Source organism: Oreochromis niloticus, linkage group LG11 (assembly GCF_001858045.2).
Source record: "Oreochromis niloticus isolate F11D_XX linkage group LG11, O_niloticus_UMD_NMBU, whole genome shotgun sequence".
Taxonomy (NCBI): Eukaryota; Metazoa; Chordata; class Actinopteri; order Cichliformes; family Cichlidae; genus Oreochromis; species Oreochromis niloticus.
Genome location: NC_031976.2, coordinates 12842097 through 12869538, shown reverse-complemented (window position 1 = coordinate 12869538; position 27442 = coordinate 12842097). Strand labels below are relative to the sequence as shown.

Below are 27442 nucleotides of genomic sequence, written 5' to 3'. Positions count from 1 at the left end.
CACTCTTCACATCCACCCCTCCGTCTCCTTGAAACTTCTCCCTCCATTTTTTTCCCTGTCCTCTTCCAGAGACACTGTGGAAATCGTTTTCAGTATTCAGCCTGTTGATCATGTCCAGAGAAAAATGTGCAGTATGAATATTAGAAAATACCATGCGCCCATTCATGCAGTCTTTGTTTTACTAGTTAGTCTGATTGACTATAATCTAGCTTGATTATGTACAAAGGCCAGCAACTGTTCTGTTTGCATAGCAAGGTCTTTGGTTTCGCAAGAGCTGTGCAGAATTGAATTTAAAATCATCCAATAGATTAAAACATTTCAGGAATAAAGTGGAAAACTAACAGACCCAATGAAATTGCTCTCCTTTGTGTTTTCGCTTCAGAAAAACATCTCCGCCAAAGATCTGCTAAAAGATGGTGCAACTGTCTTCAGGAAATACATCAGCACTGTAATTGTATCATTAGACCTGTCAGAATGAAAATAGGTTCAAACTCTGTATTTTGATACATTGTGCATCATGTTATGTTTTTTTTGGCTGGGTATTCAGAAGATACTGTTATCAACATGAACGGATTTTTATCAGGCTTAATAAACTGCCTTCATCTAAATTGTAGGTAAAGATGACCAAATTCAAGGCAGTAAACAATGAAGGCAGAAAGTCCACATGACCACCAGCCCATGGCTATATTTCAATCAGTGCTGTTACCCCCACCTCCTACGCTTCCTGCTCCATGCTTTCCTTTTTTTTCCATGCAGAGAAGGCGGAGGACGGAGAGAGATCAGACCACACATACAGATCCAGGCCTCCACCCTCCACCCCCAGCCTCCAGTTCCCCCGCCATCTGTGCACGTCCCTCTGCCTGCAACTCTACAACAACAAGGCCCTGAACCTCCGCCGAGGAGTCAATCCATCACTGGAGAAAGAGAGAAAAAGACAGAGAAAGGAAGTGGAAGGAGAGAAAGGATGGGTGGCGGTGGAGGGGGTTGCAGGAAAAAGGAGAGGTGAGGAAAAGCGAAAGTGAGATGCCATGAAACTTAATCACAGAAAGGGTCGTGTCGGGCAGAGGAGAGGAACAGATTAAATTAGCATAGCATTAGATATGGAAAATGATCTCTGTCAAAATCATCCGCTGCACAATTATAATATGTTAATTACTTATTTCATTAAGGAAGTTTATTATGGCCTCGCAGATGAAATCATGCAGGCCAAAGACACCTGGAGGAAAAGCACTGATGCCTGAATCTCTCTCTCCCTCTCCCTCGCTCTCGTCACTCCTCAGTCTCAGCTGCCTCTCTCGCCCCATCCTCATTCCTTCACACATTTCTCTTTGTTCCCCACTACGTGGTTTTAAGACACAACGCTTAATAATGGGTACTGCAGTTGTCGTATACTGACGACCACCAGAGAAGAGGTTTGGATGTTTGCCTCTCTGTCTCCTCGTGGCCCATCGGTAAGAGTGCACATATAAATAGATGTGAAAAAGCAGAGCCATATACAAACAGGCATGGGTACTGTGCAAACATCTATACGTGCAGGTTCTGTATAAGCTTTTCTCTCTTTTTAAAAAAATCCTAAACTCTTAAACGATATACATTGTCATCTAAAATGTTATTTTGAGTATTTTTTTCATTACAATCTCAGATCTGTACCACTGGTACACATTAGTGTGTCACCATGGGAGAAGCTTGTTTTCTTTTGATAAAACCATGAAAAGGAGACAAACATGGTCTGTCCCTGTAGAGCAACTTGCCCAACATGTATTAATTATTTATTATCTGCAGTGGTGTTTTATTCATTTGTGAAACTGATTTACTCACTCCTAACACAACTGATAAAAACATCGGTAATTCGCATTCACTCTTTTTGTTTCATTTCAAAAGTTTTGCATGTTATTTGCTTAGCACTTGAATTTGAACAGAGGGGCACGGGGCACTTTGCATTTGTTTCCACAGCCCTGCTGTCTGGCTCGCTGGCGTGCTGCCTTCCTGGCTCATCACTGCTGTTCGGACAGACAGACAATGATGATGACAGTCATCAGGGATGTAGCAGCCTTCCGCCTGTCCATCCGACAGTAAGAGCGAGAGGAGCAGGTGCAGAAAATCGAGAACAAAGAGGAAGCAGTGAGTAGAGAGATTACACCTGGCAGTAACGTGTCCCAGGTTACGCTGGGTTAAAATCAAGGTCAGAAAGACACAGCAAATCCACAAGTAAACGAATTCGGGGATGGTCTGCTCAACCAAACCGTTCCTCGGCTTCGAAAGGTGGTCCGAAGTACTTTTAGATAAAGCAAGATTTTAATGCATCAAAAAATTCACATATTCGCATCATCAGTCAATTGTAACCTTGCAGTAACAGTTTAAATTAAACCTCTTGGTTGTTTAGCCATAGCAGATATCATGTTGCATTAAGGTCAATGGAAGTGTCATCAGGTTTCTGAGCATTTGGGTGCAATGGTGAGGAACATGGTGAGGAACATGGTTAGGAACAATTTTTCTGAGGGCTTTTTGCCTTTATTTACAGATTAGGAGTAAATGTTAGACAGCAAACAGGGAGAGCGTGCAGCGGAAGACACACAGCAAATGGCAACAGGTCAGGTTCAAAGCCAGGGCACTGCATTTCAGTCATAGGACATATAGGCACCCGTTCAGCCACAGAGCTTAACTGGACCTGGAACAACTTTTACTTTGAAGGCGAATGATCTTCACAGTTTAAGTACATCTCAGTAAGTAGTTGGCAAGTGTTTGCAGACCAGTCAGCATTCTCTGTGCAAACTATGGACAAGTCTGGCAATCTGCTTGCAACCACAAGGAGGTTTTCTTTGCAGCAGTGTATAAATCTTTGTGACCAAGCTCACCTTGTGACTGCCCGCAACCTTCAGTCACCAAAGAGTCAGGGACTACACATTTTTTCCCAGTGGTAGCCTAGGGGTTACTTTCCAGTCCCTCTGCATGTGTGACTGGGCTTCAGCACCCAGTTTCACTGCAAATGCCATCAACATCTAGCAGTTACTCACCAGATGGTCTCTAGCCTGACTGGGGCCTTAAGTAATTGGTTTGATAGCTGGTGATCCATCTATTCATCCATCCATCCATCCATCCAACTGTCCATCCATCCATCCATCCATCCCTTTTTGTTCACATTATTCTAGGTAAGTAGGCTTTCTCTTCTGGAGACTATGAATCTGTCTTTAAAATGTGATAGCAATTTCTCATCTTGCTGAGATCTTTAGTTATGGAACAAAGTGGTGGATCAGGTGACTGACCTATAGAGAATGTAAATGATGTGGATCTAGCATGGCTACAGGGCAGGGTTTTAATAGTTTTGCAATTTTCATTAGTTTTTATTTTTATTTAGTTTTGACTGAAGATTTTCAATTTTATATCAGTTTTAATTAGTTTTTACCAATTGTTTGCTAGTTTAGTTTTTATTTTTTTGAAAATCCTTAGTTTCAGTTATAGTTTTAGTTGTGTTTGCAATAATTAAGTGTAACAAAATCCCAGTTTCATCATATCAGTCATGCTCTTCTGCTTATCCTTGGGTATGTTGCTATTCCAGCTACCATACCCTGCACCCTGGACAGGTCGCCTGTCTGTCGCAGGGCTAACACGCAGAGACAGACAACTCACATTCCCACCTATGGGTTCTTTAAATAAATAAATAAATAAATAAATAAATTAGGGCAGATGAACAACCATTGGTACCAGGCAACTATAAAAGGTATATCTTGGCCCCAATGAGACTATTAACTCTTGCAGCACCGGGTGTTCGTAATTTTGGTTCAAGTGAATTGATAAACTTTTTGATGGCAATTGACTCACACAGTTATGTAGATATCCCAGTCCTGTTGTTTCGGGATGCATCACGCTGCCTTGCCTGGGGTTAGCTTCTGTTTCTGGGGATGAGGGTGGAGTGTGCTCCCTTACCTTCTCATGGTAAGCTAGGTTAGCCTTCTTGTGTGAGCTTTTCAAGTGCACTTTAAGGTTTGTGGGATTTTTTTCCCTTTAGAAATGTCCCTCATAATTTGTCTCTTTCCACTACAAGACACTTGCTTTATCCAAAACACAGTCATATTCAAAGTAATCCCAAATTGGACTCTGGTGCTTTCTCCCGACTTTTCCTGACATGATTCTGCGCGTGGACAGAGCAGCAACACAGATGACTCGACTAACGTACTGCCACCTGCTGGCATAATGAGACACAGCAAGAAAAAAACCTGGAAACTAAACTTGACACGCACACATCAACGAAAACTAAACACATTTTTGCTATAAATTCAGTTAATTTTAGTTAGTTTTGTGAACACTCATTACAGTTTTAGTTAGTTTTCCTTTTTTCGCAAAGTCTTGTTTTTATTTTTATTTCCGTTAACGAAAATGTTTTTTCACTTCTAGTTTTTGTTATTTCATTAGTTTTCGTTAACGATAATAACCTTGCTACAGGGTAGACAGCAAATGTGAACATATCAAGCATGTATTAGAGATAGGCATGAATACCACATAGAAGAGGCCAACAAGATCTTGTTGACCTCAGTGCTTGTATGATATATATATATATATATATATATGTGTATATGGTTTATATGTATAGTTTAATACCTGTGAGTACTAAACTAGTTCAAGCACAAAAATGTGTGTTTTGGACAATAAATATTTGTGTTCCCATTAAAAAGTCATTTTAAAATTACTTTTTTCTTTGTTTGTCACATTTGTTAAGCTTTATTAAGAAATTTTAATAAGAATTTATTTATTAAGAAATTCCAAGAGTCCCAACACTCCCATTATAGGGATTAGCAACATGCTCAGTTCACCATAGAATGAAGCGAAACACCATAAAGATAAAGTTCCCATGAAGGGAATTTTATGCAAGAAAAAGCGGCTGAGCCACTGACTGGAGTCTTTGAACTTTACATTTTAAAGTGTATCATATTCTATACAGACATCATGCAAAATACAGACAGAAGAGCAAGTAATGCGGTGTTGGTTTCTAATGAAGCAAACTGTTTTCAAAGTAAATTTATGAATATATAAATATGCATCACATGTTCATTTTGTAACGATAATTGCTACATCCCTGATTTAGTGATTCCCTAATAGATTCAAATGCTGGAATCAGAAATATTATATAAAGAGCCAGAGAAAGATCAAAGATAGCTGATAAAAAGCTATAACGTCTGATGCATGTACAGTATGCAGCTGGGAACTGGGAAAAACAAATTCAGACGTTTAACATCTCTCCGATGATCCCAAATTTTCAAAACATCTTCGCTGTTTAACATGTTTAGCATTCTAACTTCAAAAATCCCGTAGCGCCTCTCATATTGGCTGCGAGGCTTCAAGCAAAAACCGTATTGATCGCAAAGTGAGAGGACTTGCAGAAGATAAATAAAAGGGAAAAAGAAAGGAGATGAGAGAAGAGAATCAGGAGATATATATGGCAAGAGAAAGAGAGGAAAAAGAGAGACAGAGACAGGCCAAATAAACCAGGGGCAATATCTTCAGTATCTGGGGCTCTGTTCTGCAAGGAACACAAGCAGAGGGAGGGAGGGAAAAGAAGAGGAGAAAAGAGGAGGAGAGCGAAAACATCTTAGAGAGTGTGTACAAAGGGAATGAAAACACACACACACCCGAAGGCTGGGGTCACAGTCAGAATGCTAGAGAGGTGCAGCAGACCCAGCGGCTACGCAGGAACACCTCGCTCTGCCTTTAATATACCCTGCCCACCGCGCAGATTTCAAAACAGATAGTCAAAAACAAAAATGAACGCCCCCAAACACACACACACACACACGCACGCACGCCTCTCTCAAACACAGCCTCCACCGTGTACATAAACTCTGCAGCCCCCATGCAGATGTTGTGTAGTCTTGTTAGGTCGAGCTCACAGGGTGGGAATGGGTAAATTCGACAACAATGCCAGCCACTGGGGAATTGCAGAGCAGACTCACACATACATACACTAAACTCTCTCTCTCTCTCTCTTTGCACATCACAGTCTCCCTATCTCGATCTCTCATGTGCACGCACGCAGAGTGAGAGAAGGGTGAGGAGAAATGAAAGGTAAGCTTTTCTTACCGTTTCATGCATAATTCTGCCTTACAGCGCCAAACGCTGCGATGAGTTTTCGCGGCGCAGATATTTCTTTCTCCTTTTCGCCTCTGTTTTTGGTTGTTGTATGTGTGTGTTTGTGCGCGCGTGTATTTTAGGGCCAAAAGGTGCCATCATGATAAAATAGTTAAGTTGGTTTGGGCAGCAGCTTGTTTTCAATCAGGGCATTTATGAGGGGTTGAATCATTTATGCGCCCAGCGTCCCGGGCGTATGACAGATCCCTCGGAAACACAAATTATCATGTTGACTTGCAACAAACACTGTGTAATTACATCATGGCCTGTCGAGAGGCATTAAGGAATCTTCACCCTATCTCCAAAGTAATGAGACACTAATGCAGCTACGTATGACACAGTCATTGGCAGTTAAAAGATTCACCCAAATATGCTGCCACTGAATAATTATAAAACATCACAGTTTTACAGGTTATCATATCAGAGTGTCTCTAGCATGTCGCTTCAGTTTCAATAAAGGACTCAGTAATAGATTCACCATCAGGGACAAACGTCTCTGTGGCCCGCTGCTATATATCTGGCGTGCCCCTGTGTATCAGACCTGCCTCTGATTTCATTTATACATTTCTATTCTTGGGTGAGGAGTAAAACTGTAGGTCCCATTTGAAATCCAGCAGCTCCTGCCATGTAAAAGAGCCAGAAATGGGACAGTTCTCCTGCATGTGTTAGCTCTCCACTTGATCCATCAGGCATCTATCTATTCACAGAGGTCTCTTTAGGAGCAGACCGCTCAGGGCTGTTTGCCTTCGCGATGTAAGTGTGAGAGAAATTGGGAGGGCCGTAGCCCTTAATGGTGTTGCCCCTCCCCACCCACCCCCAGCCTCCTATCCTTAAATCTGCAGGGAATAAAGAGTGCTGTTAAACCAAACTGGAAGACAAATGGTTTTGTTCAATGGGAAGCCGCCTCCATAAATCCCCACTTAATGCGGTGGAGGAAGGCTGAAGCAGAAACAGGTGAATTCGCCGCAGTGAGGGAAGCCATTCATTACCTCTCTGGAGAAGGGGAGAACAGGCGAAGAAAGGGCCAGGTAGATGGACAGACGGGTGGACAAGTGGAGAAAGATGAAATGAGGGGAGAGAAACTCAGCGCTTTTCTAATCTTTCCAGACCAAGACTTAAACAAAACTGGGAAAAAAGGACAGTCTGTGGATCTTTTATGTGATTGATTTTAGTTGACTAAGGATATAATCAGTGTGATTCAACCCAGTCTACAGATTGGAAATGCTTTTCATCTGGAGAGAGTCAAACATTTCATTAGATTCCAGTCGACACCCTAGCTTAGTGATGATAAATAGAATGATTATTATAATATCAGTAAAGTACCTAATGTGCATCTTTTACATATCTTTGGAAAACACGTGGAAGTTTACACTTTGATGTTAATTTGATGTACTGCTAAGCAAAAGCCAGAAAAGTCATTAGCTACAATATGAAAGCACCTGTGCTTCTATGAGCATTCAAAAATCTAAATAATGAGCCTTGACAGAAACACTTAGGCTGTATGATAACAGTGGTCTAGAACAGATTTTGAGTCACTGAATGTTGCCAAAGAGCTAAAAGTGATTTCTGTTCAATAATGTAATATCTGGGCGCACGGCCTCGGAAAGGAGATGTTCTGTGAGAGATGAGGTGAGGATAAGACAGGACGAGAGGCTCTGAAGGGCGAGATAAGTGAAGGGGGGAAGGAAAGGTAGCATGGGTGGCGGGGCGTAGGAGAAACAGTGGCACGGGAAAGAGGACTGGAGTTTTGGAGTGAGCAGTAAGTGAGTTATATTTAAACCATTAGGCAGCTTATTCGCTCAGTACAAATGCAAATGAACCGGCATTATCATCACGGCCTCTTCCCTGGAAATCGACTCCCTCTGTAATACCTCGGCAGAAGTGGACCGGTCGTGAACCCTCCTCCTCTGCAGTGCCAGCTAGCCCTCAAATGGCCTACATAGACAGCTAGATGCACACACGCAGAGACATGCGCGCACGCACACACATGTAGAGTACCCCTCCTCTCCCAGGCACCCACCCAAATCAGAGATCAAAGGCTGGATTTGTAAAGCTAATGGCTGCTGCGCTGCAGCCAGGGACAGGGAATGAGAGGAGAGAGAAAGAGAGGGAAAGAGGGCAAAACAGACAGCAACAGCGGAGGCAGAGTGACACAGACGCGCCGAGGAAGAAAATGTCTTTGTGTTTCGAGCATGTGAAATTACGAAGCACCATGTGGACAGCCACCGCAAATGCCACTATTTAAAAATAAGGCGACGCAGAATATAGTGGGAGGTATCTCCAAAAACACCTTAGACAAACGCCACAGTGAGGCATTCACACTTTAACTTTTCGCTGGGTACAGTTTTACTTTTAGGCAAAGTGATGAGAAACACATCCACAGATGGTGACTATCTCTCGCTCATCACTGTGTGGGATTGTGGAATTGATGGTGTTGAAACAGACCTTTCTCTTTGTCTCACACATGGCGCAAGTGCTGCTGCTATTCCCACAGTGCACTGAGGGGCCATTGAGATAAATGGCATGAATACAAGAAAAGGAGTGAAAAAAAAGAAGAAAGGAAAGGAGGAAAAATGCGTCTTCGCCTTACAGAAAGAGAAATCTCAAGCATTCAGTCTGCCAGTTTGCATTGTCCCAACATTTATAATGCTTTAAGCTTGTCAGTAGTGCTCTGTCACTCCCACTCGTTACATTGAAATCCTCGCTGTCACGAAAAAAACAAGAAGGGGGGGGGGGAGAAAAAAAAAAGACCCAACAAAAACAAAACCGTTTCATCACGTGCAACGATTTTGTGATGACAGAAACATATTGAGGAGCATATTTCACAGCTAAATTTAAAACTCCACAGCATGTATACCGAATCTCATATTCTTGTATATTAACAGCTCAATTCTTGCCTGTTTCCAGTTCGCTCAATTAGGAGCCATTTTGGTGGCGAGCGGCTGGCTGACAGTGATGAGAGAAGAAAAGTAGCTCTTGCATACATTAGCAGTGGAACCAGGCCAAAATGCTAGATTTCTCCTGATGACACCAACACTGTGACTTCATTATCATGACAATAAACAAGCGAAATGAGCAAAAATAAAAGTGTCAGAGCAGCAAAATTGCGCTAGTGGCTGGTTAGAGCCTCCGCTATGATGTCAATACCTTATTCAATGTGTTAATCAAGACAGCTGGTGATTCTCAATGGAGATCGGATGGTTTCGTTTCTATTTTTGACAGTGAACAAACAGTGAATTTCAAATCTTTTTGTTGTTGTTGTTGTTTTTTAAACCACTTTTATGCCATAAGCAGTCCTCTAAGTTTCCCCTGCGATGAAGATAGCCTTTGAGATTTAGCGTCACCCCCACCTTCTTTCTCCTCACTCATCCTTGAGACTCCATCAGTCATCATGATGGGGTGCTGAGGCCCCTCCATATCCCCGTGAGAGAGAGGATGAGGAAGAGCATGATGTAGAGGGATGAGGGCCAAAGCCAGAGCTCTTTGTCAGGTGACAAAAGCTTTCCAACACAACAATAGCTATCAGTCACTCCCCGAGCCTGTCGGATTATTCGGATCACTATACAGCTGCAGTGGTATGTGTAGGTGTCTGTGTAAGGGGTGTAGGGGTTGGGGGGAAAGGGGGTTTAGAGGTAACGGGAGGGGGTAGGTATTGTAAGAAAAGCTGGTCATGGTCGCGCTTCACCCCTCTAACATTAACTATCAGTAGCAGATCGCTAACGTTTTGCTTACATACCAGATGGTTTGTAAAGCAGCGGGGTACCTTAGGAGCTCGAGCCTGGAGGTTCGTGGTGTTACATGCTTACATATTTGAATTTATAGATATTTCTAGAGCTAGGATGCTTAATCGGACAGCTAACAATCAGTCAGTATGACATGCAACAAATTTCCCCGAAATGAGACTAGGAAATTTTTCATATTTTGGAAATAAATGTAGCACTGGAAAAAAATATACATATGGAAATAGAAAAAAAATTACATGAAAAATGAAAATAATCTATAATTGCTTCTACATTCATTCGATTCTTCAGAAATGTGGTCGGTTATTGTTATCATTGGTAAAAACAAGGAGGCTGGGTAAGAGTGAGGTATTGACAGTGACCTCCTGCTCCACTCTCTCTCAGGTCAAAGTTCAGGGTGAGGCTGATGCTAAAGGACCTGACGAGCAGGAGTCTGAGAGGAGGGCTGGGCTCCCGATAAAGAAAAAAAATCAATGCATGGCCGGTGGTGGGTCTCCTTCTCAATCAGCCTCCATGACAGCTACTCCAGATGGCCACTGGGCAGGTTGGCTGTCAGGCCATCAGTATCATCATTACCCATAAGGCACAGCACGGTCAAAAGGTCAAGGGGTGGGATCTGTAGATTTGTCACCCTGCAACACCAGGGAGGCTCCAAATATTTGTACCATTGTTAATGTGTGTGATTTCTTTTTATTGTCAGTGATATAATGCACAAACTCCAAAGTAGTGGATCAGGCAGGAGTAATTAATAATGGCAATAATTTAGATATAATTTTAGTGTGGAACAATATTAATGCTAGAACGGATCCAGCCTTAGCAACATGTGGTTTGCTTTTGTTTTCATGCCATAGTTTATGCAATGCATAGTTGCCATGTACTGTGGAGACTAGAGCTGGGATGCTCTGTCGCTTCTGGGAATAACGATCGGAGGGTGTACATGGCTGCTGGGGGGTCTCTGTGTGCCTTTGAACAGTAGATGAACCCTGTGAACTCAGCAGCACCACTGCCCTGGTCACAGGGTCACTGCAGGGTCAGGGGTCACAGAAAGGGCTTCCCTCTGAACTTTAGCACTGTGGCCCTCTGATAACCTTGTTGTAGTGTGAGGAAGCATGGCGTGACAGAAAGTAAAAGGACAGTATTAGCACCTTTAAATTAAAGTGATATTAGCTTTAGCCATCTTTGTTCCTGAGGCTAGCTCTTTTAGTCAAGTCTACTTATTTCCAGTGTTGTTGGCACCTTGGAATATATTCCCTGACAACTACATTATAAGAGTAACACAACTTCTATGTCTTTCCTTTAAATTGATAACCAATGTCATTGGCTGACTAGGTTAGCTTAGCTTGCCTGATTCTCCCCAAAGGTGGCTAGTATGTCTTACCGCTCACTAATCAACACAGATGCATGGGCCCTGTTTGTTTAGTGGTCACACAAACCTAAGCTCAAAAAACATTTTGGTTGGAAATGTCTGGTTTTACAGACTTTTACTGGTTTTCTTTTCTCGTACTCCTTGGAAATCAGTGGCTACTAAAATCAGGCTTCATATTTAAGCTAATATTTACTCTCACAAAGAAAACTAAGTCCATACCCTGTCAGGTGTTTTCATTAGGCACGTTAGTCTCAAAAGAACCAGCTCTGTAAATCTGAGAAGGCTGTTTATTTTTGATAGGCAATATGTAACAATAAGTGTATCTTCAACAGGGCTGCAGTGCCACTTGAAAGCACTCTGTGTCCTAGTAGTACAAAGCCATATTCTTCTGAAGCGGTGAAATTATGCTTTTAGCACTGCGCGTGGAGTTAATATTCAGTAATATACACGTTATGATATTAAAAGGCAGTATGAATGAAGGCAACGTTGAAGTACCACCTTTGACAGACAGCCATAATGATATATGTTCAGTTTCCTTTGCTGGCTCCCGCTGATTAAACACAATGAGAGATCAACAGCATGTTTTTATGATTGCTGTCTGTTTACTGCCTTGCCTGGTCAAAGCCTCAGAGTGTGTAGTATGTAAACATTATGTGCTGTCTTTCACGCACACACACCACATGCCTGTATGGGAAAACAGCAGTCGTGTAGGAGGGACTGCAGTTGCAGTATGTCTGATGAAGCCACAGTGTGACACGACCCTCTAAACAACAGATGCAGCCGCGCACACACACTCTGGCAAATCCCATGCACGATGGAGCACACTCGTATCCGCACGGACTGCGAGAAGACAGAAACCATATCCGCATACATCCACACAAAATACATGCACTAAACGTGACCTTGCCCTGACAGTGGCATCCACCTACGCTACAATCTGTGTGACAGCAGAAAGCAAAAAGAGATGAGATGCCCATTTTTCTTGAAGTGGCATTTCTTTTTTGGATTTCTTCCTGTTACTAGTATTCTGATGTGTCAGAAATGTGACTTGTTGCACCTGGCAGAAATCTAGCTCTTGCTAGCTATCAGCAAAGAAGCTGAAAAAGAGGATACACATAAAGAAGAAGTAGATGTGTCGGGTGATAAAGCCGCTAACTCCAGGTGAAAGAAGTAAGCCTTTATTCCAACTTTATCCCAACCTATTAGACCCCTCACCAACAACCTCTGGAAATGTGAATGTTTTGATAGAAGTGTCCAGATATGAATTCAAAGGTGTTCTTAAGTGCAAGAGTATGACGAACAGTGGAATTTATCCAAATATCAGTATAGTTATCTGCTATCCCGAACTCATAACCTGCATTTACAGTCTTCAGGCCCTGAATCTTTATAGGCTTTCTGAGAACCTGTGGAGGAAAAAAAAGGAAGAAGAAGGGGTGGAGAGGGGGGCAACAAGAAAACCTAAAGGCTGTTGAACTACATTTGTCTCTCAGACAGCACCTACAGTCTGCTCTGCCAGCTAGGAAAACAAGGAAGGAGCAACCAGACGGAGGGGGGCTGTTGTATTATCCTCCTCACAGAGGGTGGGGGGTGGTAGGTGGAGGGGAGTTGCTCTGCCATGTTATTGAAATCTCCAAGTCCTGAAGCACTCTGCTGTACTTCTCATTAACCGGTGCAACGTTTGCTGGGGTGTCTCTTTCCTCTTTAATAATAAAACAACGCTCCCCTCTTTTCTGCCGACTTAAAGGATTTCCTAATTTAATCAACACGGGCAGGAACAATAACAACAAAAGCATCAACAATGGTAACATGGCCTCCAGTGTCTTGTTGTACTTTTGCATAGCAGGGAACACGCCTGGATGCGGGGGGAAAAGTCATGTGCGCGAACACTTGCGTTTGAGCTTCCTGCCTGGCGGAGGATGGAGGGAGAGCTGCAGAGGGGCTGACATTTAGTTCAGTTTCTTCTCGATGTGCTCATAACGCGGCTGCCAATCCGTTAGCGGGCTAATTGATTAACGCGAGGTGAAAGGAATACTGAGTTTTGTCTGAGCGCACATTTACGCCACATGATGGTTTTGAACTGCGGTGAGAGACACACAACCCAGCTGGGAAAAAATCTCCTCAAAGTTAGCCACAGTGGCCGCTGACTGATCCACGTAGCACACACCAGCCTTAGTCTACACAGGCAACCTGACCTGACCCTCACCCTGAATGTCCCTCCAACACCACTACAGTCCCTCACACACACACACACACACACACACACACACACACACACATATACACATGTGCAAATGCCCTTAGAAGCACACACCAGTTTCTTGGGTCTACTGACCTCTTGATCACCCTCTCATAGTCCAGCTGGCCTCTCTTTCACCCCTGACCTCTAGATCACCCCAGATAGCAACCTGAGAGAAACTGAAATGGCGAGTTTATAAGTGAAAGGCTGTGGTCATTTCCCTCTCCATGGTTGAGAAGTCCTGCAAGTCAGGACCTCTTATCAAACCAGAGTAGATCAGATATTTAAAGATAATGAGAAAAATTTGTGTTTGTATTGTTTATTTTTTTCAGAATTATTGTAATAATTTAATTTTAGCTATACAAATACATAGATTCGTTCTTTACAGTGCAAAAATAATACATTTAAAAAACTAAAGACTTTATTTTGCAGGAAAAAGTCACAAGAATAAACTTTAAACTCATCTGAGTTGACTGCAACTAACTTGCACGGCAAGCTTCAGTTAAAATCTGACTCATATCCAGTTTACTTTACTGTGCCCCTGGAATATTTAACTGCTACAATTTTTTACACCAGACTTACAATTCTCTGTGAAAATAACTTTTCTAAGTGCTACTTCAGTACTCTCCTGGTTCAGATGTTGTACTCACTTAAATTAGCAGCATCCTGCTACAGATAGCACAGTCGCAGGGCGAGTTAGTGTCTGAAGAGAGAGGCTGCATATTTCAGCAGTATTTGAAAATCATCTGTTTTTGTCTCCCAGTCAGGTATAACATGTTACATGCAGGAATTCAGGGAAACAATGAGGGAAAGGTAGAATTTTGTGCACAATATGCAATAGCTCCATCATATTTGAAATGCAGACTGGCTCTTTTGGTGAGAGACTAGTGGGAGTTGGAGGTGCACTGCAATGGCTTCTGGGAGTAGAAAACAAACAGTGCTGTCAAAACAAATGCTTTAATGCCTGCGGAGGCTGTCCTGCACTCTGCAGTTAGCAAGACTGGTCCATACCAGCCGGCTTAATAGGCTAATATGGATGAGAGATTTTTTTATTTTTTTTTCTGTGGTGCTTTTGTAAGCTGAACTTTACATCAAAGACCCATGATTAATTACTGATAAGGGGTTAATAAAACATTAATGCTTTTTGTAATTAACTACGACTCTGAGATACAGACACCCCCTCTTGCCACCGCCACTTCTCTCCTCACTCACCCCCAGCTATGTCTTGTCTTCATCTTTTTATGTCACATTCTGCTGCATCGTGCCATCTCGCGTTTTTTTTTTTTTCTGAGGTTGAAGTGAAATCATTAAAATAGAGTATAGGATGGGCCAGAAGGGAACAAACACAGCCCCAGATTTGTTTATCCTGCTCCAGAGGAGGATGGGGTGGCGGGTTTTTAATTAAGAGCTTTTGAATATTAATTTCGAAGGGTGATGGAGGCTCCAACAAGGTCAAGATAAAAAACAAGAGCTTCATGACGCTCACTTTCTCAAGAACTGAGCCTCCAGAAAACAAAACACTCTCATTAGCTGTCTCGAACAGGCCAGGGAGCGGGTTCAGACGAAAAGTAACGTTGCGTCATCTGCAGGGAGATTCTCACTGTTCTCTTCCACCTGAGTCCAGCGAAAAAAACCAAACTTAATTACTGGAACAAAAACTATTGAGTTGTGAAGTGTTTTGCATATAGCATTGGATCTTGTTGACATAATGGGATGTCTTCTGAAAAACGCTTGTCAAAGATTGACGAAAAAAGGCAAAATATGATTGTAACAGTTTTTTTCTTTCTTTTTCTAAAGTAAATATTATCTTTGGGCATTTTTAGCTTTTAAAATCAACAGGAAATTAAGTAGAGTAGGGGGTGGGGGCGGGAGGTGCATGCGACATATGAAATGGTCTTGGGTAGAATCGAACCCAGGCTCCTGCAGGCTTTTGCCATACAGGGTGGAGCACCCAGTTAGCTTAATACGTTGGAAGTATTCAGTCTAAATTGCTGTAAAATTACAAAGCGTTTTTACAGTAAAACATTTGTTTTACAAATCAGTGCTGCGTGAAACAAATATAAGAACGATATAGTGTTACAGTACAAAACTGTATCATTTTTTCTTTAGTTAAATTTAATTGAGTCTTGTTTTCTTGCTCTTAAGTCATCTGAGACTAACTAAAACTAAGGTAATCAAAAAGGAGCCTTAAAATATTATATTGTGTACACATTTGCATGCTGGCTAACATATAAGAAAAAAAAATAACATACTGTAGTTATGCCATGGCTATGTTGCATGTAGGCTTTGTTGTGGGTGTCTAGTGTGCTCTCTGGTGTTTGTGTGGTTAAAAACAGTGTGAGAGTTTCGCCGGTGATAGAAACACTGTGATTAATCACGTCTACCTGGTATCCATTTTCAGTGTGCTTGTTAAAATCAAAAATACAGCAGCATTCCTGTAACCATGAGGTCCTGGGGATTTGAGAATTTCAGCACAGCTGATGCCTTCTCATAATCCAAGAAAGAAACAGAGTGAAGAGGGATACCTGGGTGAGGAAATTCAGATAAAGGAGGCATGAGGCATGGTGTTCTTATAGGTACAAAACGTACAATTCACAGTAATAAAGTGTTTATGGAGACACTGAAAAAAAAAATAGTATAAGGGCAGCCAAGCACCTGACATACTCTAAAGCTATACAGCACAAAATTTGCACATTAAGAAGCTGATATAAAATACTGTAGGTACACGGCACCATAACTAGCTGTGATTACTTTAGTACTCTACTGTAATTTTACAGATAGGCCACATTTGTGACAAGGTATCAAGCTTTGGATTTTAAATACTTCAATTTTTTAGTGCATGCCCTTATTTCTAAGTTTGATTATGAAATCAGAAAATTATAGTTTCCTGTTTTGAATCACTCAGCATGGATGTTTTCAAAGTTTAAATACATAAAAACGTAACAGACCAAAATATGTTATTGGAGTTATGCAGCTGAATTCCTTTTTTTGGACATATATACTCATGTCAGAAGCCTCTTGAGATGACTGACTGATCAGAGTCTGTAATAATCTCAGTGACTGCCGAGCGGCACGCCTTTGATAATTTAATGAATTTGTATGTTTTCCTATTTATGTGTTTGCCCGCTGCACTTTCTCTCTTGTGCATTGAGAGAGTGCATTGTCCTTAGGGGCCACCATACCATTCGGATTCTAATGAATTTGTTATTTACATTAAAAATTGGTATTTTTAATGAGACTAAGAATTTAAAAGGAGGAAAAGGACTCAAGATAGAAATGGTCTGAGGGCCTTCCTCGCTACACTAACCAATACACCCTGGCAGTTGAAATACACACACACACACGCACAAATATTTGATGCACATATACGTGCATGCACACTTGGACACAAATAGAAAGGTTGCACACGTAGCTTTCTCTATCTCCCAAACACCCACACCTATACACAGTGGATGAGACAGCGGGAATGTGTGGTTAATATTTAACAAGCAGGAACAGAAATAGATGGGCTTGTGTGTTCAGAGCTGAATAGGTTTCTGCAGAGTGGCCTCTGTGGCACATGAAACATTTAATACACTCCAAACAGTAAATCATAGGAAATAGAAAAGTTTACATCACGATAGACTTGTAAAAGAGCCTCTGCTGGGCTGCATGTGACTTCCCTTTTTTCTTATATTTGATTAAAAAAAAAAAAAAAAGGTGTTACTCAGATTTTATTCTAATAAAAAATGCACCGGGCATCATTAAGAGCTGGCTGAAAGCATTTTCAAAATTACCAGCAGCTGATAATCATGCAAACGGTAACAATAATAAATGATCGCTACTTTCGCTTTCATGCAAAGGAAAGGCGAATAATTACTGCCTGTTATCGATTAGGCGGTCATCAGCAACAATTTGAACTTGTCATTTCACCGGGTCTGCTAAGTGTAAAGATCACGTTGCCTCAAAGTGAAGCAAAAACATCTGGTCTATGAGTTTGTGAGCGCGTGTTGTTTTTGCTTTTCTGTGCCTTTTTGGAGCCTGCACATGTGCTACCTGTGTGAATGATAAATCTGTTCCCTCTCATAATCTATGTGATTCAAAATGTGATATATGTGAGCATGAACTTTGAATTATGACCCAAACCGTGGATCGTAAATCTCTCCTCCCAAACTCTCTCTGAGTATACACTCTTAGACTCTTTGGTTTGGTCCACTCATAAATCTCTCCAAACTGGAGCGGAGGTACACGCTCTTTCTTTCTTACTTTCCAGCGCTCTCCCTCACACAAGTTGGAGATTTCCGATTGGACAAAACAAACGCGGAGAGGCCGGCTGATTGTTGCAAAGACAAATATGGAGGATTCAGAACAGAATAAAGGAGATCATTTCGATAGCGTGCCATTAAGATCTTCTGATATATAAAAATTTCAAAGCCAAAAGGCAATGTTGAAATGTTTTGTCAAAGCTTTTTTTGGGGGGCGGGTCTCACTGTATAATCACAACATATTCATGAAATAGTGCAGAAACAGAATAGCAGGCACTTTGAACTTGGTGTAAGATAACAATGGTCTTAGCCAAAAACCTCCCACAGCTTCCAGGCTGACCACTGATTCGGAGACTGGAGCCTCGAGGGTGTTTTCCAGACGGTGTTTTCTCTCTTTGTCTCATTTGTGCCACAGCCAAAGTGGATTTCAGGAGAATCACAGCATCAGCAGTCGAAACCTGAGTGGTGAGAGGACAAAAGAGTCGTCTGCTATTGTTACCCCGGCTCTCAATAATTTGCAAGTTAGCATGAGGTGCGATATCACAAAACAAACGCCCTCAAACAGAGGGGAAAAAAATATATTGCCATCTCGGCATTCCTTCTGTCACCTGTGAAGAGAAACACCTGTGATGCGCAAGAGTCAGTGCATGGTGGTGGGATTATTATGTAGAAAATATTCAGAGGCTGCTTCTTCTATTAGTTTATACCCATACTGTGCAGCCTGCGGGCGTTCGTGGAGAGCAGCACTGTAAATCTGTACGCGTACGGGTCGGGTTACCTTTCCGCTTCATTTTGAGACGTGACTGAGTCGTGTCTCAAAACCATCCAGTTCCCTCAGAGCAGATTGATTTAAGATAAGATAAGATACCTTTATTAGTCCCACAAGGGGAAATTTACATGTTTGAAACTTGAGCCACCATGTTTCATAGGAAGTTTCTTCCTGGTGAAGCAGAAAGCAAGCCAGCTCATTGGGCAAAACCATGTCCTGCCGTGTCATGGGGGAATCTGGCTTTAGCTGGTCTTGTTTGTGTAGGCTTTCTTCACTCCCTTGTGTGTCATTTGGTCTGGCCTAATAATTATATATATGTTCCCACATACATAGTTTAGTTAATTTGAGTATTACTATATTTTATAAGCACAGTCATTAACTTCATCTTTCATCTTCTTTCTTTTGTATTTTTTAGGTAAAATACATTTTTAAAAATCTTGTTTCCTCAGAGCCTGACTTCTTGCTCCATAAAACCTAGAGTATCTGCTATGCAGACAAATTACACCCATGAAAGCAATACTGTACACTGCATCACTGATTTAATGGGCATTAATCTGAAAGCAGCATATCTAAACTGGTTGAGCTGACCTAATTTTAAACCAAGTCAAATGTAAAGGTTATTCTATATAATCTTTTCCCTATATAGTTTGCAGCAAAAAAACAGAAGAATAAGAAGTCAAGTAAAGTTCAAGTCCTTTAAAAACTGTTGTTAAGTATTTTAGTAAATGTTTCTAGCTATGTTTCAGAATTCTAAATAAGGCCTATTAAAGAGGAGTGTTCGATCTAAAAGTGCAAATGTATGTATTTATTGACTACGTGATAATAATGTTTCACCAGTTCGTCCCCAGAAATGCAGGCCTGGTGATTTAAAAAAGAAATCAGACACAGCTTGCATTTAGTGAACTGATGCACCTGATATGGTTCATTATGATTGTCATTTCCACTTCTGCTCCTACTGGTGCCGCTGCAGTCGTTTTGCTGCCGGTAACGGCGCTATATGGAGTAATTAGCGCGAGTGTGTTGCGGTGGGTTTACGGGACGCAGCGTTGTCGCCTCCATTACGGCTGACATTCATCGCTCATCAGTCCACTCACAGATGATGATGATCAACATACGGCGCATCATCGCTGCTAATGAGATGCGCTTTGCTGATGAAAGCCATTCGTCGAAATTCAAGCGTAAAAAATAGAGGCAGAGAGGAAGAAGAAAGAGAGACAGGAGGAAAAAAAACACATACACAGGAAGGCACATTCAGACAGCTCTCATCTTTCAATCTAATGGTGTTAACTAAGATTCATTAACCACCAGCCATCTTTGTCCTGCAGGAATCTTGGAAGTGTGTTTGTGTGTTTGTCTGCTCTCTGTTTCTCTTCCACATACACTCTGCCTTATGTGGCATGTGGTCATGTGTGTGTGTGTTTGCGTGAGTGTTTATTTGAGTGGCCATGGGAATCTGTACAAAAATTTGTCTGTTTCAAAGAGAAGGTTCACTTCATGCCATTATCCATAGTAAAAATAAATTCACAAATGATTTGCTCCTGGAAATGTGGCCATGTGTGTGCGTGTGTGTGTGTGTGTGTGTGTGTGTGTCGTAGTGGGTGTGTGTGGGTGTTGTCTGTGCAGAAGGGGTGCTCATCATCTCCTGGAAGGATTGATATGAACATTCTGTCACTCACGGGCAGCACAGATGGCTAATTTCCGGAAAAGAGCAGATTTGAGCCAGGTTTTAAAGAGAAAAAAAAAATAAAAATGGCACTTTTTCAAAGTGCATGTGTGCCTGTGTGCGAGTTTGGGAGAGGCAGAGTCAGTGTGTGTGAGTGCCTATAATGTAGCGGGGGTTCAGTCAGGCTTGACCACTGACAGATAAAAGCTTTGTGTTGTTGAGCTGCCAGCCCAACATGGCTGCCTGTCAGAGTGTGAGTGAGTGGTGTGTGTGTATGAATGTGTGTGTGTGTGTGTGTGTGTGTATCTGTATGTGTGTGCGTGTGTGTGTGTATGTGTGTGTGTGTGTGTGTGCGCGCTCAGTGAAACCTCCAATGTGATCTAGGCGCCCACAGCTGTGGAGCTCTTCCAAAGTGCTAACATTTAGACAAACAATCCCTGCTCCACATCCATCGGAGAAAAAAGAGAGAGAGAAAGAAATCCAGATAACGTCACTTCAATACCCATTTAACACTCGCTTCTCTCGCCACCAAACATTGGCTATGGTTTTGTGGAAGAACGAAGGAAAGGCTGTGATGGGATTACAGCGCTGTTTACTGTAAATAACCAATTTAATGACCGCTGGCAAGCGTCAGACAACAGGCCAGAGGCTCAAAGAGAGAGACAGAAATACAAATGTGAGTCATCTGGTTGACTCCCCGTTAGACCAACGTAGCGAAGGTACTTTGGAGCCATGCTCATGTGATGCAATGAAATAAAATAGTCCAGCGAAACTAGCACATTTACATAAGAAGAGCTTCCTCCTTAGGCAAAGAGTGTTTGAGCTGGACTGTGAGTGACTGGTGATGCCATAACCTCAAGAGGGACAAGATTGGGAAACAATATACTGTCTATGTGTGCACACCCCAGAGCAGCACTTAAAAAATATATATATATGTAAGGACGTGATTTGTTCATGTGCATCCACGCTTCACAACGCATGTGTAACCGTCATTGTTTAGATCACATTTAAACAAAAGAAACTGGCATTTTTCAGTGTGTATATGCAGGTGGGCACATTTGTTCATTCAAGCAAACACCGGCGCCTCTTTATTTTAAATAGATTGACGTGTTTATGTTTTTTGTGTGCGTGAATGTGTGCGTGTGTGAGAGAGCAGTTTGTTTGACTAGGCATGCAGTGGATCTGTGTGTTCGTCTGCGCTAAGCGGATGAGGGACCCGGTGAGCAACGCTAAAACATCTAACTTCTTGTCCTTGCCCTTGTCAACATGGCGCCGTCCGTTATCCCTCACCTAGCAGACAAAGACACTTCTTAGAGGAGGGATCATCAGTTGCCTTTGCAACTCTGCAGATTCACTCCATAAATCCTAATTACCCCTCCCAAGCACCCCCCCAGCCCCCCACCCCATATCCTTTCCCCACTCCACAAATAAATGGTCAGAAAGTGTAAAACATCTGCTGCGTGGATCATCTCAGTGGCTGCAAAGGTAAATCATCCTCGTCTGTTTCTATTATAAAGGCAGCACAGTCAAGGGACTTCAGCTCAACTGAACGTGGAGCATCACTTCACTGACTCTGTTTCACTGTGTCAATTGACTTTTCATTCAGTGAAGCCATGAAGTGATGTCTGTTGCTATTTTCTATGTTGTTGACAATTTAAAGTAAAGCAATGCTGATAAGGCAAAACTAAGGGTGTCAAATAATGACAATATTACCTGACCAAAAACCAATATGGAACACCATATCTGTGTAATATCATACCATTTAAATGTATAGCTATGAGATATATATTTAAATATAAACTTGAAAAATTATAGGCAAAGAGGCTATAGGCAGGAATTGTTTTAGTATGAGACGCCTCAGGTTTAAGGATTTCTTCATTATTACAAGTAAATCTTCACTAGTTGTCAGCACATCACTCTATTTTTGCTTTTCCAAAGGAAAATACTTAATTGTGTACAGACAAGCACAAAACTACACTTGTTTTATAGTCCACATACTAATTCATTGTATCCATGGAAACCTTACACTTTCTGTTCTTTGTAAAAGTTCTACATCTGTTCACAGAGGTGACTTTCAATGACACATTCTTAAAAGACTTAAATTGAAATTTGAGCTAACAGTGGTTATTTTAAATCAAGTATAACTCCATTATCCATGTCAAGTGCGGTGATGATCCACAACAGGCTTAAAAAAAACATATAATTATGACAGACTGTATCATGTAATTGCAAGATAAGGTCCTGTTTTTTCTTTTTCTCTGTTGTTAAGGCAGTAGTCTTCCATTATTTAGAATGTTGACTATTATAAAGATTAAATAGCATTAAATTCCATGAAACCAGTGATAGACGTTAATAGCATCGTCTCAATGGATGTCGCAAGAAAAAGGGACCAAAATCCCCAAGAAGATGCCTTTCGGCACCTCTCTTTTTCATTAATGAAGGGCGATCGTGGCTCAAGAGTTGGGAGTTCGCCTTGTAATCGGAAGGTTGCCGGTTCGAGCCCCGGCTTGGACAGTCTCGGTCGTTGTGTCCTTGGGCAAGACACTTCACCCGTTGCCTACTGGTGGTGGTCAGAGGGCCCGGTGGCGCCAGTGTTCGGCAGCCTCGCCTCTGTCAGTGCGCCCCAGGGTGGCTGTGGCTACAATGTAGCTTGCCATCACCAGTGTGTGAATGTGTGTGTGAATGGGTGGATGTCTGGATATGTAAAGCGCTTTGGTGTCCTTAGGGACTAGTAAAGCGCTATATAAATACAGGCCATTTACCATTAACGCAGCCACTGATAAAAACAGCATTACAGCCAAAACGTAAAGTGTCCTTCTAGACTTAGACTTAGTACATTGCTGTGACTTTTCATAAATATAATTGCACTGATTGTTTACTAGGTGATAGGCACTTTTGAAATGAGGGCGTCAACCAAAGCCTTGGACATCACCCACTGATTTCTGAAACTTGATTAAGGCAATAAATCCATACAAACAGATTTCTTTTTGGGTAGGTTTAAAGGACTTGTTAGACCCAGAAGCTACACCCATCTTTTTTATACAACACAGCTATACTTTGACCAAAGCTTAGAGGGTATGACCTGCCGAATATATGAGGTTATGTAAAGTGTTGCTTTCATGGTAAACTGTATGTAAAATTCTTTGCTTGTGTTCCCGAAAGTGAAGGTCCCTCATTATTAGATTGACAAGTAAAGTAAGTCATGGATCTACAGTACTGTGCATAAGTGTTGAGTCAGCCCTCATTTTGTTAATATTTTACAAGAAAACTAGGAAATACGTGCAAAAATATATACAGTATTTAAAGCAAAAACAGAGCTTGAAAGTCGATATTTGGTATGACTGCCTATTCTTCTTCTTCTTCTTCAACACAGCCTGAACTCTTTTAGGCAATCTTTCTTGGAATTTCTTTTAGTCTTCAGGAATAGTTCTCCAGGCTTCTTGAAGGACATTCATAGCTCTTCTCTGGATGTTGGCTACCTTTTGTTCTGTTCTCTGTTAGTGGTTTTGGCTGCCTGTTGACCAACAACCAGTTGACTTTGTTTTAAAAGTTTTAAATATATAAATAACTTGACCTCTTTCCTTGATGGTGCTTTTCTGTGTTCATAACGCCATCAATTTTGAAAAGATCCCCACACCACTGGCTGAAATGCAGCCCCAAACCACGACAGAGCCTCCACTGTTAAAATCAAAAATGTCCCATTTGGATTCATCACTGCGTAACATCTGTTTCCACTGATTTTCTGTTTAATTCTTGTGTAATTTGGAATACCTCAGCTTTTCCTCCCCGTTTTCCCTTTTAAAGAATGGCTTCTTGACAGCCACCCTTTCACTCAGACTGTTTCTGATGAGACTTTGGTGAACAGCAGTTGGATCAAGAATTGGACCAGATGCCTCTCTCAGGTCCTGCGTCAGATTTTTGTTGGATTTCTTTCATATTTCATAAGGACATGACTTTCAGATATTGCTTATCTGCTGTAGATAGCTTTACAGGCCTCCTAATTCTAATTGTTGTCTTCCACTTGTCCAGTTTCCTCTAAATTTTTTAAGGACACACTGCACACCATGCTGAGATATGCCTAGTTTTTGGCTAATAGTTTTTTGTTGATGCAAAATCCTATTTAGGATGTCAGACTGTGTTATCTTTAGCATTTTGTAAAGTACTGTATGCAAGGTTTGAAAAGCTATAACAATAGGTAGATGACTTTACAAACTTTACAGTACAGGAGGCCTTACAGCACGAAACGGGAAGACCAGGCTGTTTGCTAGAGAGAAGAAAGTGGCAACATTTTAAGCTCTTGAACAATACCAGATTGTTGAGGGAAGGGAAAGGTTAATGGCAAGAAAAACACAAAGGAGAAACTAAAAAATGCAGATTGAAAAAATAAATAACTGAAATAAACTTTGGCATTAGCAATACCACTGACATGATACAGAGGCAATAGGATTCATCTCATTTACACTAATTATGGGACCTTTAGCTTTGACAACTACGCCAGTTTATTTCTGTTTGGTATTAAACAAGTAGACTCGCCCAGGCCTGTTGGTATTGACATTGCATTGTTGTTTACTTGTGTAAAAAAAAAACAGATGGCCTTAACATATTTGATATTGGGGGAAGGGGCGTGGGTGGGCAGCAGGTTCATGCTAGTTTAGTTTTGTGTGTGTTTCTTGAGCAGGCGTGTGGTATTTTATTTGCCCTCGTCCTTTTCTGCCTGTCTCTTCTCCCCTTCTCCCTCCTTCTCGGCTCTCCTCAGCCTCCAGCCAGCCTTGCCACAGACAGGAGGTCAGGCCATGCCACTCCGCTCTGCCTGCTGTGAGCGCTGGGTCACCGAGCCAGATAACACCACCAACTGTTCAATATTTGAAGAAATCAAGCATTCTGTTTGTTTGAAATTTTGCTATTTGTTCGCATTCTTTCCACCTCCCCCGATAAATCTTGCACTTTATGCAAAACAGAAGAGCAGCTCAAGGGTGAAAAGTAGCAAATTAAAGCTTTGGGAAAGCTGTAAAGCAATAACTCTTATTGTAGCATGTGCATTTAACCTATAAGATAAATGTATAGTGTAATGCCTGTACTTTCTACATCTAATGTTTTAAATCTTGTTAGAGTTGTGATGAATCATTTAAGTTATTTTCTAAACCCTTGTGTTCATCTATCTAAAAAAATAAAAGTCAGCCATATGCAAAGAGTTTCTTCAAAATATCCTCTAACTTCTACCTTACTCATTTTAAATGCACCTCTTGATTTTTACAGCAGTGTGAGGCATTCAGTTGAGCAACAATGCTTCCACTCGAGAGGGACATTTTGGCACTTCTTTTCAGTGTTTATCATGAATATTCAAAACTGCGATGCATTCCAAGACTGACACACCAGACATGCAGATTAGTGAAGAAATATGCTACTCCGCGGTCAGGGTGGTAAAAAATTGATGCCGGATAATGTGAATGTTTATGTTTCCTCTTTGGTCACCTACAGCGAGTGAAAGCAACCAATTTCAAAATAGAATGCGACTGTAGTGAGGGTGTTGTGTAAAACGGTGCTGTTTAAAATAGGAGTGCTCTCATGTGCACCCGAGCCACGCAGTTTTCTCCACAATAAAAAGGTGATTTATTTAGTATTTGGAGGACTGTCAGGCCAAGCAAAAGATTTCACAGGGTCTAATTTAATCTTGAATTGCTTAGCTCCGTACACCATTCAAAGTCAAGAAAGGGGCACCCGCTTTATTTTTCACAGCACAAGAATTGCAGACATGCCATTCCACATAACCGGGAAGTTGTGCATAAGCAAACCGATATGCACATTAACGAATGCCAATATGCAAGGATGTGGCAACGCGTGCAGAGTAGCAATGGCTTATCTCCTACGCAGCCTGATTTTGTGTTAAAATAAAGAACAACAGTTTAAACACCAGAGGTCAACTGAGGTCACTGATTCAGATGGAACTGGAAATATTTTTTAACAACATTTGAAGAGAATAAGGAAAAAGCATCAGCTTTTAAAGTCACATGTGTAACTTTACAACAAGTTTTCTTCCTATTGGTCACTATGTAGCAGTCTGTAGGCCTCAGGAAGCATTTTCTTAATGGGTTAACAGTCTTAATTGCTTCTTCAAAGTCTTATTTAATGCAGTGTGTGTGTGTAATGTGATCTGATGTGTGTAATGTGTAAATATGTGTGTGTGTGTGTCACTATTTTCTACTTTATGCTCCATTTATACGCTCTACTCACTGCTCACTTCTTAGCTGTTAAAGGCTAGCAAGCAGTTGATCATAGTTTTCCTTTTTTATTTAGTGCAGAGCACACATACAGCTGGAAACAAAGATGAAAGAGGTAGAAATGAATCAAAACTATAAATATGTGGGCTGTGAAATTAATGTGCCAAAACACAATAAAAACTGTTAAATTCTACTGCCGTGCTAGCTGATCTGCGAGGCTGTACGCATGCACGGCAAAGCTTTGAGTGAAACGGTAATGCCACGCTCACAGTGAGCAAATTTCAAAGTAGCGAAATGCATGTCTTATTGAGCGTTGACTTTATTAGAGAGCGCACAGAAATAGCCTAACAACTGTTTGAGGGATAAGCGCCAATACTTCATGTACTAAATTTTTAAGTAATCTTAACAATCCAAAGCGAAAGCCCAGCCCTGGCGGGTTATTCTTCGTGATCAGTCAGTACGTTTCAGGTTAATGTGCAGGGTTTACTTCTCACTGTCAGACGATTTCAAGTCACCCTCGGCTTCATATGGCAGCTTCTCTCTCTGCAGGTTCTCTCTGCCTGTCTTACTAACTCTCTCTTTCCATAATGTCCTCTCCAGACACCAGTACACTTGAAGGGTTTAAGGTAATTGCACTCAGGGCTTCATCTTAGCGCTGCTCTCTCACATGTGGAATCATTATCCAGGCTAACAATTACAGCCTGCTCTAGTAATTGATCAGAAAACTGTCTCAGGGAGGTTAAAAGGTATTAAATATCACCACTTTCTTAATTTACTGCGCCTGTCAAATAAAAAAGGAGGAAAGAGGAGTGAAAATGAGAGTCTTCAGCCTTTTCCCTCTCTCAGCTTAAATAATGACCCCCAATTAGAGTTCTTCTCTGTTACTATGCACTGCTCTAATGCAGGTCTGTTGGCCCTGTGGCTAATCTTGTGTACACAGGGTCATGAAGATTTTAATTTATCGTCTTGGCATTGTACATGTGTGTGCGTGCGTGTGTGTCTGCTTGCTTCTGTGTCTTTGTGTACGTGTGGATGCATTTGCATGTGCAGCATGTCTACGCGCATGCATTTTATTTGTGTGTTTTC

The 27442-nt window shown here is 41.5% G+C and overlaps 1 protein-coding gene across 2 annotated transcripts in view; it reads left to right on the top strand.

The window, feature by feature from the left end:
- Positions 1 to 27442, top strand: part of LOC109204128 (uncharacterized) — a 149190-nt gene that overhangs the window by 48929 nt on the left and 72819 nt on the right. The window contains exons 2-3 of one of the 2 annotated variants that reach the window (XM_025911400.1): positions 757 to 1002; positions 1954 to 2121. In XM_025911400.1, the coding sequence (XP_025767185.1) occupies positions 757 to 1002; positions 1954 to 2121 (414 nt within the window). Of the gene's footprint in view, positions 1 to 756; positions 1119 to 1953; positions 2122 to 27442 lie in introns of those variants that run through there. The other variant, XR_002063687.2, reaches the window with a different exon arrangement.